Source organism: Lithobates pipiens, unplaced genomic scaffold, assembly GCF_037356315.1.
Source record: "Lithobates pipiens isolate NorthernLeopardFrog02 unplaced genomic scaffold, aLitPip1_a1.2 Scaffold_28, whole genome shotgun sequence".
NCBI classification, from domain to species: Eukaryota; Metazoa; Chordata; class Amphibia; order Anura; family Ranidae; genus Lithobates; species Lithobates pipiens.
The window spans coordinates 29,959,855-29,974,681 of record NW_027507789.1 but is presented as its reverse complement, the minus strand read 5'-3'; the positions used below and the strand labels follow the sequence as shown (position 1 = coordinate 29,974,681).

Sequence of the window (14,827 nt, the reverse complement as noted above, 5' to 3'; positions counted from 1 at the left end):
CTGTCTTTGTGCAGGAAATGATCATTCTGGCTGTGTCAGATCTAGTGTTTTCTTGATCCCTCTGGCAGTCTAGGGAGGAGGCCCTTGGTAAAGATTGCTCTTCAGCCAAGTAGATTCTGCAATTCTCATAAGGTTATGCATTCTGCAGCGAGAGCCATTATTTTAGTGTGCAGCTTAACCCCTTGCTGACCGCCCTAAAATATATATATATATATACACATAATGTGTGCCGGGCACACAATGTCCTCCAGCACCCGTTGCTCTGTAAATAAAACAGCACGGGCATCTGCCTGTGTAAAGGCAGATGGCTGTTCTGATAGGGTAAGAGGTGGATTTTGTGTTCCTGCAAAGCAGGGACTAGAATCCATCTCTTCCCCTGGTGAAAGTAGCACACATTTTAACCCTTTGATCAACCTAGATGTTTAACCCCTTCACAGCCAGTGTCAATAGTACAGTGACAGTGTATGTTTTTAGCATTGATCGCTGTATTAGTGTCGCTGGTTCCCAAAAAGTGTCAGTGTCTGTCCGCCGCTATATCACAGTTCCGCTATAAGCCACTGATTGCTGCCATTACTAGTATAAAATAAATAAAAATTCCAGTATATATCCCATCGTTTGTAGACGCTATAATGTTCGCGTAAACCAATCAGTATACACGTATTGACATTTATTTATTTTTCACCCTACCAAAAACGTAGCGGAATACATATTGGTCTTTTTTTTTTTCTTTTTTTTTTTTTTATAGCACAAAAAAATTGTGATTTAAATACCACTAAAAGAGAGCTCTATTTGTGGGGAAAAAAATTACATAAATATTATTTGGGTACAGTGTTGCACGACTGTGCAATTGTCAGTTAAAGCAACTCTGTGCCTTAATTGCAAAAAGTGGCCTTGTCATGCAGGGGGGGTAAATGGAGGTCAAGGGGATATGCAGTCTGAACCCTGGACAGTATTTACCACTGCAAAGGTAACAAGCATGCACGTTTTGTTTAACCACTTGCTTACTGGGCACTTAAACCCCCCCCCCCCCCCTCAGTCCCAGACCAATTTTCAGCTTTCAGCGCTGATGCACTTTGAATGACAATTGCGCGGGCATACAACACTGTACCCAAATGAAATTTTTATAATTTTTTTCCCACAAATAGAGCTTTCTTTTGGTGGTATTTAGTTACAGCTCGGAGTTTTATTTTTTGCTAAACAAACAAAAAAAGATGCAAAAAAAAAATCATGTTTTAATAGTTAGTTTGTTATAAAATTTTGCAAACGGGTAATTTTTCTCCTTCATTGAAGTGCGCTGATTAGGCGGCACTGATGGGCTGCATTGGTGGGCACTGATGGGCTGCATTGGTGGGCACTGATGGGCTGCATTGGTGGGCACTGATGGGCTGCATTGGTGGGCACTGATGGGCTGCATTGGTGGGCACTGATGGGCTGCATTGGTGGGCACTGATGGGCTGCATTGGTGGGCACTGATGGGCTGCATTGGTGGGCACTGATGGGCTGCATTGGTGGGCACTGATGGGCTGCATTGGTGGGCACTGATGGGCTGCATTGGTGGGCACTGATGGGCTGCATTGGTGGGCACTGATGGGCTGCATTGGTGGGCACTGATGGGCTGCATTGGTGGGCACTGATGGGCTGCATTGGTGGGCACTGATGGGCTGCATTGGTGGGCACTGATAGGCACAGATAAGGCGGCACCGATGGGCACTGATAGGTACCACAGATAGATGGGACTGATGGGCACTGATAGGTGGCTCTGATAGGTGGCTCTGATAGGTGGCTCTGATAGGTGGCTCTGATAGGTGGCTCTGATAGGTGGCTCTGATAGGTGGCTCTGATAGGTGGCTCTGATAGGTGGCTCTGATAGGTGGCTCTGATAGGTGGCTCTGATGGGCGGCACTGGGGTGCAGCACCTTTGAGGCAGATTGTGGGTGGCACTGTGGGGTGGCACTGTGGGTGGCTTTATTCAGGATGGCACTGCGGGAGGCAGGTGGGCACTGGCAGGTGGCAGGTGGTCCCTTGTATTGCTGGCCGTGATCGGGACTGATGTCCCGATCACGGCCGCCGGTGATTGGCTTTTTTTTTTTTCTCCTCGCGCTGTCAGCGTGAGGAGGAATAATAGCCGATTACCGGCTCCGTTCTATCACATGATCAGCTGTCATTGGCTGACAGCTGATCACGTGATAAGGGGTCGGGATCGACCCCTTGCACGGATCGGTGATCACGCGAGTCTCATGGACTCGCCGATCACAGAGCGCCGCCGCGCGCTCCCCTCAGGGGGGCGCGCAGGCCGCTCGTACACGGGACGACGTCAATGGACGTAGTCCCGGAAATGTAGGTCCGCGCTAATGCCGTCATTTGGCAATAGCGCGGATCCCAAGTGGTTAAAAATGAGTAGGGAAATTGCAGGCAGTCATTCTTGCTCTGTGTGCTTCCTAGCGCTCTTGCTGGAGACTGGCTAGGAAGCACTGTGCTGTTATGTGTTGCCACACAAGCGATGAAAATGGTTGGTGAAGAGGGTGACCTGTAACCATCTCTTACTGAAATGGATTATTCAGAAATGGTCACTTTTTATAAAAAATTTTTATATATATATATATATATATATATATATATATATATATATATATACACACACACACAGTCCTAGCTTAATAAATTGGTATTAGAATTTGGGAAATATGTATACACTGCTGTAAAGCAGAATTAAAGTAATGAAAAATATTTGAAAACTGTCAACGCTGCCGTCCTCTCCTCTGATGCGAAACTGTCCTAATGTAGAAATGAATCTCTGTGATGGCCAGCATCATTCAAATGGCTGTGAGTCAAGGCCCTTATGAACTGTCTACGATCATGCTGGCTTGGGCACACAGCACTGAACGTAGTTCATACAGCATTACATGAGCAGCCTTCCCTGCTGTAGTAAGGACCACCACTGGATCAAAATGAGGGGCTAATGTTACCGGGGCAACCTGAAGATGTCTAAAGTTAGGGTATGTATTTGGGGTTCTGGAAGAGGGGGTCAGATTCTGGAGATGGTGTTTTTTATTTTTTTACTCTAGTTTTAGCTATTTTTTTTTTGTAATGGTCAACTATGCCCAAGACATAATTTTCGGGTCCATTGAACCTCCCTCTGGTTGCTTCTGTTTAGACACGGATGGCGAGATTTCCTTGTACTGGGTCATGTCTACAAGTTTGTGTTTGGTTTTATTTTGCTCTTTCTGCTCACTCGCTCTCTCTGCTCACTCGCTCTCTCTCTTTCTGCTCACTCGCTCGCTCTCTTTCCGCTCGCTCGCTCTCTTTCCGCTCGCTCGCTCTCTTTCCGCTCGCTCGCTCTCTTTCCGCTCGCTCGCTCTCTTTCCGCTCGCTCGCTCTCTCTCTCTTTCCGCTCGCTCGCTCTCTCTCTCTTTCCGCTCGCTCGCTCTCTCTCTCTTTCCGCTCGCTCGCTCTCTCTCTCTTTCCGCTCGCTCGCTCTCTCTCTCTTTCCGCTCGCTCTCTCTCTCTTTCCGCTCGCTCTCTCTCTCTTTCCGCTCGCGCTCTCTCTCTTTCCGCTCGCTCTCTCTCTCTTTCCGCTCGCTCTCTCTCTCTTTCCGCTCGCTCTCTCTCTCTTTCCGCTCGCTCTCTCTCTCTTTCCGCTCGCTCGCTCTCTCTTTCCGCTCGCTCGCTCTCTCTTTCCGCTCGCTCGCTCTCTCTTTCCGCTCGCTCGCTCTCTCTTTCCGCTCGCTCGCTCGCTCTCTCTTTCCGCTCACTCGCTCGCTCTCTCTTTCCGCTCGCTCGCTCGCTCTCTCTTTCCGCTCGCTCGCTCGCTCTCTCTTTCCGCTCGCTCGCTCGCTCTCTCTTTCCGCTCGCTCGCTCTCTCTCTCTTTCCGCTCGCTCGCTCTCTCTTTCCGCTCGCTCGCTCTCTCTTTCCGCTCGCTCGCTCGCTCGCTCTCTCTCTCTTTCCGCTCGCTCGCTCGCTCGCTCTCTCTCTCTTTCCGCTCGCTCTCTCTCTCTTTCCGCTCGCTCGCTCTCTCTCTCTTTCCGCTCGCTCGCTCTCTCTCTCTTTCCGCTCGCTCGCTCTCTCTCTCTTTCCGCTCGCTCGCTCTCTCTCTCTTTCCGCTCGCTCGCTCTCTCTCTCTTTCCGCTCGCTCGCTCTCTCTCTCTTTCCGCTCGCTCGCTCTCTCTCTCTTTCCGCTCGCTCGCTCTCTCTCTCTTTCCGCTCGCTCGCTCTCTCTCTCTTTCCGCTCGCTCGCTCTCTCTCTCTTTCCGCTCGCTCGCTCTCTCTCTCTTTCCGCTCGCTCGCTCTCTCTCTCTTTCCGCTCGCTCGCTCTCTCTCTCTTTCCGCTCGCTCGCTCTCTCTCTCTTTCCGCTCGCTCGCTCTCTCTCTCTTTCCGCTCGCTCGCTCTCTCTTTCCGCTCGCTCGCTCTCTCTTTCCGCTCGCTCTTTCTGCTCGCTCGCTCTTTCTGCTCTCTCTTTCTGCTCGCTCGCTCTTTCTGCTCTCTCTTTCTGCTCGCTCGCTCTTTCTGCTCTCTCGCTCTCTCTCTCTTTCATTGTTTATTCTACCTTTGGAGAAACCATTGTAATGTGACCACTATTGGCCTTGTAACAGTCAGTGAAATTTTGTGGGTCTATCTTGTCACTGAAGTCAGAGGGGTACAATGAAGAAATACGATTTTGGTGGAGTTGGCCTTTTTATTTAGAAAATTCAAGTGGTATAAAAACTGGAAACCTTCTTTTTATCTGTACACTTCTTAAATAACCTTGTCTGGGTTTTCCCTCTAGCTCCTATGAAGCTGAACCGACGGTCTGACAGTTCTTCTAAATACAGTAGAGAACCTTGTAAGACACTTTTATTGTATGCTTTACCTTCCTTTGTCCGTCAAGAGTGCGCCTAGTTTTGATATTGCAATCTTGCAATAGCAAATTAGTGCTGTTGAGCTTTCTCTGTAATATTCCCTGTCTTCTGTAAATCCCCTTTCTGCTTAGAGAAATCTTTAAACCTGCAATATTTCACTGAACCTTGCAAGCCGCTTGCTACCCAAAGCTTTGTAATTGATGTTTTTGTTCTCCTTGTGTGAAAGTGAAGCATTAAGATCTGGTTGTTGGGAACCTGTTATGTGTTGAAACCCGTAGAGTGGATGTGTTGTAGAGAACTCTTCTTGTTGGAAATGTTGCGTTGTTACAACTTTGAAATCTTTTCTATATAGCACAATGTTGTTGGCTATTTACTAATGTGGACTTTTTGATGCTGCTTTGTTATGAACTAACCCCACAACTTGCCTTTCCTTGACACCAAAGCTGCAAGCTTTTTTATTTTAGTTTTATTTATTTTTTTACTTTTCCATGAAAAAAGGAACTTTGTGCTTTGCTAGAGCTCGACTGCAGCTTTCACCTCTCGAAGCCACTTCTAGCATATCAATGTGTCCATTTCCCTTTACTCCATAATGGCAGCTTTGCAGGATATAATCCAGGCACGTGCTAAAGAGACAGGGGATGTATAAAAACCATTGACATGTGGTTATTGGACCGCTGTGCACTTAGAGCGGAGTTCCAACCAATAATGGAATTTCTACTTTTCGGAACCCCCCCATTTGGGGTTAGGGGGAGCAGATACCTGTCTAATCGAGGTGTTTGCTCCAAATTCTGGGCATAGATGGCTGCATTATCCGCAGGTATCTACGTCATGTCCGCAATGCTTCACTTCCTGGTTTCCTTACCGACGATAGCGGTGCCTCCACCCGAGAGATCCCAAAATGGGTCCAAAATGACCAAAATTGCACCCCCGGCCCTTTTATCCCAAAAGGGGTCTAAAACAACCAAAATTGCACCCCCAGACCTTTTACTCAAAAATGGGTCCAAAATGACACAAAATCGCACCCCCCGGCCCTTTTATCCAAAAAGGGTCTAAAATGACCAAAATTGCACCCCCAGCCCTTTTATCCCAAAATGGGTCCAAAATGACACAAAATCACACCCCCGGCCCTTTTATCCCAAAATGGGTCCAAAATGACACAAAATCACACCCCCGGCCCTTTTATCCCAAAATGGGTCCAAAATGACACAAAATCGCACCCCCGGCCCTTTTACCCCAAAAAGGGTCTAAAATGACCAAAATTGCACCCCCGGACCCTTTACTCAAGAATGGGTCCAAAATGACACAAAATCGCACCCCCGGACCCTTTACTCAAGAATGGGTCCAAAATGACACAAAATCGCACCCCCGGCCCTTTTACCCCAAAATGGGTCCAGAATGACACAAAATCGCACCCCCGGCCCTTTTATCCCAAAAAGGGTCTAAAATGACCAAAATTGCACCCCCGGACCTTTTACTCAAGAATGGGTCCAAAATTGCACCCCTGGCCCTTTTACCCCAAAAAGGGTCTAAAATGACCAAAATTTAACCCCCGGACCTTTTATCCCAAAAAGGGTCCAAAATGGGTCCAAAATTGCACCCCCGGCCCTTTTATCCCAAAATGGGTCCAAAATCGCACCCCCGGCCCTTTTTACCCCAAAATGGGTCTAAAATGACACAAAATTGCACCCCCGGCCCTTTTACCCCAAAAAGGGTCTAAAATGACATATATATATATATATATATATATATACACACACATTTTTATTTTTTTTTCCTTGCATGAAAGCCATAACAAGCATCTTTCTGAGGTGCATTAGGCTAATGTGCATGTATGGTGCGCAGCCACAGGGTAGTGTGAAGGGGCCAAATAGAGGAGTGAAATAATCATTTTCAGCATGGTTTTGAGCCATTATAATCAAAATAAAAACAAAAATGACAGGAATATCAAGGTCTTCTCCTGGAAAAAAAAATGTAAATCTCGCTGGGCGCTACGCAGCCATTCAGAGGAAGATTTGTTTCCTATGAATGAATACAAAGCTTCTTCTGAATGGCTGGGGTGGAGAGGTGGGCTTATGTCAATGTCCAAATCAGTCATTCAGGGGGAGCCTTGTGTTCATTCAGAAAATACAAAGCTTCCTGTAAAATAGCTGAGCAGTGTTCACCCCGTCTTTATTTTATTCCGGGAGGTGGTCAGAAAGTTCTGGAACTGACAGAGCTCAGTTTATACAGCGGTCACATCCATCATTGCAGATAATAGTTTGTATGAATCAGCTTGGTCCAGGAAAACTATTTTCAAGTTGGAGAGAGCTGGAGTTGGGCTTTAACCACTTTCAGACCGGACCATTTTGCTGGTAAATGACCAGAGGTCTTTTTACACTTTGGCACTGCGCTGCTTTAACTGGTAATTGCGCGGTCATGCAATGTTGTACCCAAACAAAATTTGCGTCCTTTTCTTCCCACAAATAGAGCTTTCTTTTGATGGTATTTGATTGCCTCTGCGATTTTTATTTTTTGCGATATAAACGTAAAAAGACCACAAATTTTGAAAAAAAATTATATTTTCTACTTTTTGTTATTAGAAAAATCCAATAAACTCAATTTTAGTCATACATTTAGGCCAAAATGTATTCAGCCACATGTCTTTGGTAAAAAAAAAAGTCAATAATTGTATATTTATTGGTTTGCGCAAAAGTTGTCACATCTACAAACTAAGGTACGTTTTCTGGAATTTACGCAGCTTTTAGTTTACGACTGCCTATCTCATTTCTTGAGGTGCTAAAATGGCAGGGCAGTACAAAACCCCCCCAAATGACCCCATTTTGGAAAGTAGACTCCCTAAGGAAATTGATAAGAGGCATGTTGAGCCCATTGAATATTTTATTTTTTTGCCTCAAGCGATTGAATAATGACAAAAAAAATATATATATATTTTTTTTTTACACAAAGTTGTCACTAAATGATATATTGCTCACACATGCTATGGGCATATGTAAAATGACACCTCAAAATAAATTCTGCTGCTTCTCCTGAGTACGGGGATACCACATATGTGGGACTTTTTGGGAGCCTAGCCGCGTACGGGGCCCCGAAATCCAAGCACCGCCTTCAGGCTTTCTAAGGGCGTAAATTTTTGAGTTCACTTCTCACTACCTATTACAGTTTTGAAGGCCATAAAATGCCAAGATGGCACAAAACCCCCACAAATGACCCCATTTTAGAAAGTAGACACCCCAAGCTATTTGCTGAGAGGCATGTTGAGTTCATGGAATATTTTATATTTTGCCACAAGTTGCGGGAAAATTACAAACTTTTTTTTTTATTTTTTTTTTTTTTTTCACAAAGTTGTCACTAAATGATATATTGCTCATGCATGCAATGGGCATATGTGAAATGACACCCCAAAATAAATTCTGCTGCTTCTCCTGAGTACGGGGATACCACATGTGGGACTTTTTGGGAGCCTAGCCGCGTACGGGGCCCCGAAAACCAAGCACCGCCTTCAGGCTTTCTAAGGGCGTTACAGTTTTGAAGGCCATAAAATGCCAAGATGGCACAAACCCCCCCCCCAAATGACCCCATTTTGGAAAGTAGACACCCCTAAATTTAGGGGTACACTAGTGAGACTAGGTAATAAATGGCGGGTGCCCTGAAACTATAAAAAAATAACTAACCAACCAGCGTCACCTGTAACCGTTATATAGTGATCACTGGTGAAAGGGTTAACTAGGGGGCAATCAGGGGGCTTTATGCGGTAGTATATGGGGGTCCCTGGCGCTATAAAAAGCTGCGGCGAACCTAAATACCTACCTGCCTAACTAGCGTCACCTGTGACACTAATACAGCGATCAGAAAAACGATCGCTTATTAGGCTGGGTTCACACTGGAGCGATGCAGGAACGCCACGAATGCGCGGCGGGTTCCCGCATCGCATGCCTCCCGGCGGCAGTTCACACTGCCCTATGCGAACTGCTGGGAGTGTCAGTGAAATGTTAATGACACCCCCAGATCAGTTCGCATATCGCAGTGCGATCTGCAAACTTGGATCGCATGGTGTGAACACCCATGCGATCCGATTCTGCTGCGGACCAAAAAAAGGGTCCCGTGCGAGTTTGCGGCGGGTGCGACACGAATTCAGCCATACTGTCTGTATAGCTGAACTCGAATCGCACAGAGATCGGATGTGATTTGCAGTGCGGTGCGAATCACATTCGTTCTCATAAACCGCTGCAATGTGAACCCAGCTTTAGTGACACTGGCGACGGGGGGTGATCACGGGGTTAAACCTTTATTGGGGGGGTTAGGGGGGTACCTTAGAACTAAAGGGGGCTAACCCTAACTGCCCTAACAGTTATTACAGTCACAAATGACACCCGCCGGGTGATCAGGGGGTTAAACCTTTATTAGGTAATAAATGGCGGGTGCCCTGAAACTATAAAAAAATAACTAACCAACCAGCGTCACCTGTAACAGTTATATGGTGATCACTGGTGAAAGGGTTAACTAGGGGGCAATCAGGGGGCTTTATGCGGTAGTATATGGGGGTCCCTGGCGCTATAAAAAGCTGCGGCGAACCTAAATACCTACCTGCCTAACTAGCGTCACCTGTGACACTAATACGGCGATCAGAAAAATGATTGCTTATTAGGCTGGGTTCACACTGGAGCGATGCAGGAACGCCACGAATCCGCGGCGGGTTCCCGCATCGCATGCCTCCCGGCGGCAGTTCACACTGCCCTATGCGAACTGCTGGGAGTGTCAGTGAAATGTTAATGACACCCCCAGATCAGTTCGCATATCGCAGTGCGATCTGCAAACTTGGATCGCATGGTGTGAACACCCATGCGATCCGATTCTGCTGCGGACCAAAAAAAGGGTCCCGTGCGAGTTTGCGGCGGGTGCGACACGAATACAGCCATACTGTCTGTATAGCTGAACTCGAATCGCACAGAGATCGGATGTGATTTGCAGTGCGGTGCGAATCACATTCGTTCTCATAAACCGCTGCAATGTGAACCCAGCTTTAGTGACACTGGCGACGGGGGGTGATCACGGGGTTAAACCTTTATTGGGGGGGTTAGGGGGGTACCTTAGAACTAAAGGGGGCTAACCCTAACTGCCCTAACAGTTATTACAGTCACAAATGACACCCGCCGGGTGATCAGGGGGTTAAACCTTTATTAGGTAATAAATGGCGGGTGCCCTGAAACTATAAAAAAAATAACTAACCAACCAGCGTCACCTGTAACAGTTATATGGTGATCACTGGTGAAAGGGTTAACTAGGGGGCAATCAGGGGGCTTTATGCGGTAGTATATGGGGGTCCCTGGCGCTATAAAAAGCTGCGGCGAACCTAAATACCTACCTGCCTAACTAGCGTCACCTGTGACACTAATACGGCGATCAGAAAAATGATCGCTTATTAGGCTGGGTTCACACTGGAGCGATGCGGGAACGCCACGAATCCGCGGCGGGGTTCCCGCATCGCATGCCTCCCGGCGGCAGTTCACACTGCCCTATGCGAACTGCTGGGAGTGTCAGTGAAATGTTAATGACACCCCCAGATCAGTTCGCATATCGCAGTGCGATCTGCAAACTCGGATCGCATGGTGTGAACACCCATGCGATCCGATTCTGCTGCGGGCCAAAAAAAGGGTCCCGTGCGAATTTGCGGCGGGTGCGGCGAATGGCTGAACTCGAATCGCACAGAGATCGGATGTGATTTGCACTGCAGTGCGGTGCGAATCACATTCGTTCTCATAAACCGCTGCAATGTGAACCCAGCCTTAGTGACACTGGCGACGGGGGGTGATCACGGGGTTAAACCTTTATTGGGGGGGGGTTAGGGGGGTACATTAGAACTAAAGGGGGCTAACCCTAACTGCCCTAACAGTTATTACAGTCACAAATGACACCAATGCAAAAAAAAAAAAAAAAATGACATTGGTGTCACTGTGACTGGGGGGCAGGGGTAATTGGGGGGGTGTGAGTGTGCCTGGCATGTTCTACTGTGAAGTGTCGTGTTGGTGCAACTCACCGATCCTCTCTCCTCGGTGTCGGAACGAAAAATACCGACACGGAGGAGAGAATACATCACTTCCTCTCCTGTGTTTACATTACAGGAGAGGAAGTGATGTCACGAACGATTCCTATTCGTCGGGAGCGATCGCGAGGGGGTGGCCATGAACGAATGGCCGCCCCCTCGTCCGGGATCGCTCCCGCACGAATACCGACCGCCGCAGGCACCGGGCGGGGGCCCCCGACCCGCGGGAAGGCAGGGACGTACATGTACGCCCATATGCCTGCCCGTGCCATGCTGTCGACGTACATCGTCGTGCGGCGGTCGGGAAGTGGTTAAAGTGTCAGAACATGAGGAAAGCATGCAAGTGTTGCATAGAAACTGTATTGTAAATGCTTTCCTCCCCTCTATTTTGGCCTGTCTCTCTAAAAATATAGCAGGTAGAGACAAATGGTTGATCTGTCAGCATTGCTATCAGATCCTAATTCTTGTTGTGGGCTGACAGCACAGCAGTCCTGCCCGTTCTCCCCCCCCCGCCACCATATTTGGATCCCCTTAACGTTCCCATCTTCATACAGGCTAATCGTTCTGTAGTCCCAAGTTATACTGGCTTTACAGTGCGGTTGATGAAATCTACAGTGCCGGCTGTTGTATTTTGACAACCAGTACCAGAGGTTGGCAGAATACCTGAACAGCATCTGATTTGATGCAATCGCTGCTCAACTATCAATTTTCTGTCTGGCTCATTAAGCTTTTCAATAAAAGTATTTTAAGCAGGCAGGTGACAACAGGGTCACCCACAAAGGAAAATTTGGCTGGTTCCCAATGAAATTCACTTCATGGCCTCCATTCCCCCCCCCCCCATCACTTTGGGTAGGGGGGAGGTGGAAGAGCTGGTACCTGGTTTTTAAAGGTACCTGCTCCCATTTACACTTCGATCGCCTTTGCCTGTAACCTTCTGGGACATGTCACAGGTCCCAAGAGGCTGCGGGACTATTCACGAAGCGCAGCTCGTGCTCATGAATGTGGCCGCACCAGGAACATGAATACCGGTGTAGAACTGACCCAGGTGAGGATGACACTGGATCCTTGGACAGGAAAATGTCTCTCGTGCAACATCTCTGAATTGGGATGGGGCTCGGGCAAGTATAAGGGGGGGGCTGCTACACACAGGTTTTTTTATCTCTATGCATAGAATAGAAACACAGACAGTGAGCACAGAACAGCTGTGAATTTCTAACCTGATCTGCAGGTATCTTTTGCTCTTATTGAACAGGTATAGCAAAACCCTTTTAATGGTATTTGTTACTGACCAAAGGAAGCAAGCAAAGAGTTCATTGTTTACATGCATTTTACTTCTTAAATGGCTTCTAAATCCTTTTGCTTTGCTCTGTCTGAGCAGCTACGTCTTGCAATGATTTGAAAAGATTAGATTTTTTAAGAGTGGCTTATCTATAGTGAAATGGTTTTCGGCTTTGCATATATAAATTGGTGAAATCAGGCTTCTGTTTCATTTCACTTTTATATATGAAATATGGATCACTGGAAGGTGGTGACCATTTTGTTCCAGTCCTGCTCTAAACCCTCAAATCATCCATAGGCAGCTCATTGGGAGGCAGTGTCAGAACGAATGGCCCGCACACACGATCCGGAAATCAGACGATAGATCGACTTTTTTCGCTTAATAGTCGCAAGTAGAAATTAAATGGGTTACTAAAGTCACAAATTCTTGTACGACATAAAAAAAAAAATCAGAAGTGATGTCATTTTGTAATATATTTGTATTGTATCTTCAGACGTCAACTGTACTAACTAAACGAAAATCATACAATCTGGTATCGTACAAGGAAAATTTTCGTGCTTGTCCGAATAATATCGGATGAATTGTTGTGATCAGCTCACGAAAGCTCTGTGCTAACGATCCGATTATTGTACGATTGGGTTGATAGCGGTATTTTTAATTTTTTTGTCAGATTTTTTGGATCATGTGTACATGTTCAGGTTGGTGAATAGGAAGGTGTGTGATATGAGTTTGTTGGGTGGCAGGGGTTCCAAATAGTTTTCTCGCTTTCCCTAAAAGTATTTATTTATTTTTTTCCATGTCTGCGTTGCAGTTGTATGTTTTTACACTATTTGTAGTGAGAAGAAGTAATGGCGAATCTTTATATGGCTAGGCATCTTTCACATAGGGGCCTTCTTGCTTTTTACGGGAACCTATGTTTTTCAATATCAGGCAAAGCTGGTTGATGTCTAACACCTAGCGCACAATTCACCCCCCAACCCCATAGGAGATGACAAGACATAAACTGACCACTCTAGCATAGATCGGCAGCCATGCTAGCGTGGTCCGTTTACACTCAGGAGGAGGGACACAAGCAGAATCAACATGTGCCGAACCCTGGGGATCCCGTTCCTGTTGCTCAGATCTTCACCTTTCAAAGATTGCCTTTCCCTGATCTAGACAGTGTGCTTGATTTTGTTTCTCGTTAAATCTAAATGTTTTTGTATGCAATGCACTTTGTTGACATTGCACTGGAACAAGCAGAGATTTGGCTGTGCTATGTGTGATGCAGTGGTAAGCATCCTGTTAGGACCTTTGCCAACTATTATTCAGGATTTATACTGTATAGTGCCAACAGTTTACACAGCGGTTTACAATATACAGGAAGACAGTACAGTTTCAATACAAAATAATAAAATACAAGAGGGTCCTGCACATAAAAGCTAACAACTACGCTCAAGACGCACTTCAATTCCATTGCTCCAGCTGTGAATGAGCCCTGCTTGTCTAATCTGCTTTTTATGGTCAACCATACTAGGTTGATTAGACAGACGGGTTAGATGTGACAGCTTCTTTGCTCCCGCCTTCACCTTCTTCTCCATGACACTACTATGCAAGCTTAGGCAGGCCATAGACGTTGCAAATTTCACCTGTGGTTGCAATAGATATTTGCACCCTTCCCCCCCCCCCCCATCAACAGACAGTGCTGACAGGGGAATCCCTCCTGCCTAGCCATTATCTGCTCCTGGTGGGCAGGCAGAGGAAGCCTTCCCCACTGGGAGACAACAGTGATTATTGCTAGCGACTATAGCAGCCGCTAGCGATAATCGTAAGTGAATACTACAGGCTGGCTGTAACCAAGTTGATCGAGCAACTTGGTACATTCAACCTGCCCACACGAGATTTGAACCGTATATGGACCGTGTTCAGTCGAAGTGCCCACCATCGAATAGTGCCCGTGCATGCGCAGGACAGAGCCGCACGTCAGCTGATTTGATGATCAGCTGGAGTGACGTGACCAGGGCGCAAGCGCACATCATAGGAGACATCTCTCGATGGAAGATGCCACAATTGAAACCTGTACAAACAGCGGGGGGAAAACCGTAGTTCTCACATTGTGCTAGACTGTTGCAGGGCGACTTTACAGTGTGCTGATCCAGTTTTGTCTGTGTTGCAGGGTGGGTTTGCTGTGTTGAACGTCTGGTTTTGCCTGTGTGAAAGTTCGGGTTGCAACACAGACAAAACCAGCTCTTCATCACAGCCACTAGCCGCCCTCCAGCTGCAGCGATGTACAATCTGAGAACTACGGTCTCCCCCACTGTTTGTATAGGTTTAAATTGTGTCTGTGAAATGGTATTTCACATTGAGAGATACCGCCTATCATGTGCGCATGCGCCCTGGTTATGTCAGCCCAGCTGATCAGCAAATCAGCTTTTGGGCTGTGCCTTATGGTGCATGCGCAGGACATACCGGGCACTTCTCGACAGAGCACCAGCCTTAATTAAACTTGCAGCATTGCACACAGCTGTGCAGTCTAAGGGCCCTTTCACACTAGGGCGGTGGGTGCGCCGGTGGTAAAAAGCCAGTGGTTGCAAAGCGCCCTGAAAGAGCCGCAGCTGTGTCTCCAATTTGAAAGCCCCGAGGGCTTTCACACTGGAGCAGTGCGCTGGCAGGATGCAAAAAAAAAAAAACC

General features: G+C 47.0%; 1 protein-coding gene across 5 annotated transcripts in view; it reads left to right on the top strand.

Annotated features, from left to right (window-relative positions):
- PHF20 (PHD finger protein 20) overlaps positions 1–14,827 on the top strand; it is a 96,128-nt gene that overhangs the window by 54,824 nt on the left and 26,477 nt on the right. For 3 of the 5 annotated variants that reach the window (XM_077458995.1, XM_077458991.1, XM_077458992.1), the window contains exon 10: positions 4,765–4,821. The exons of the other annotated variants lie outside the window; for them this stretch is intronic. In XM_077458995.1, the coding sequence (XP_077315121.1) occupies positions 4,765–4,821 (57 nt within the window). The remainder of the gene's footprint in view (positions 1–4,764; positions 4,822–14,827) is intronic. 5 annotated transcript variants of the gene reach the window in all.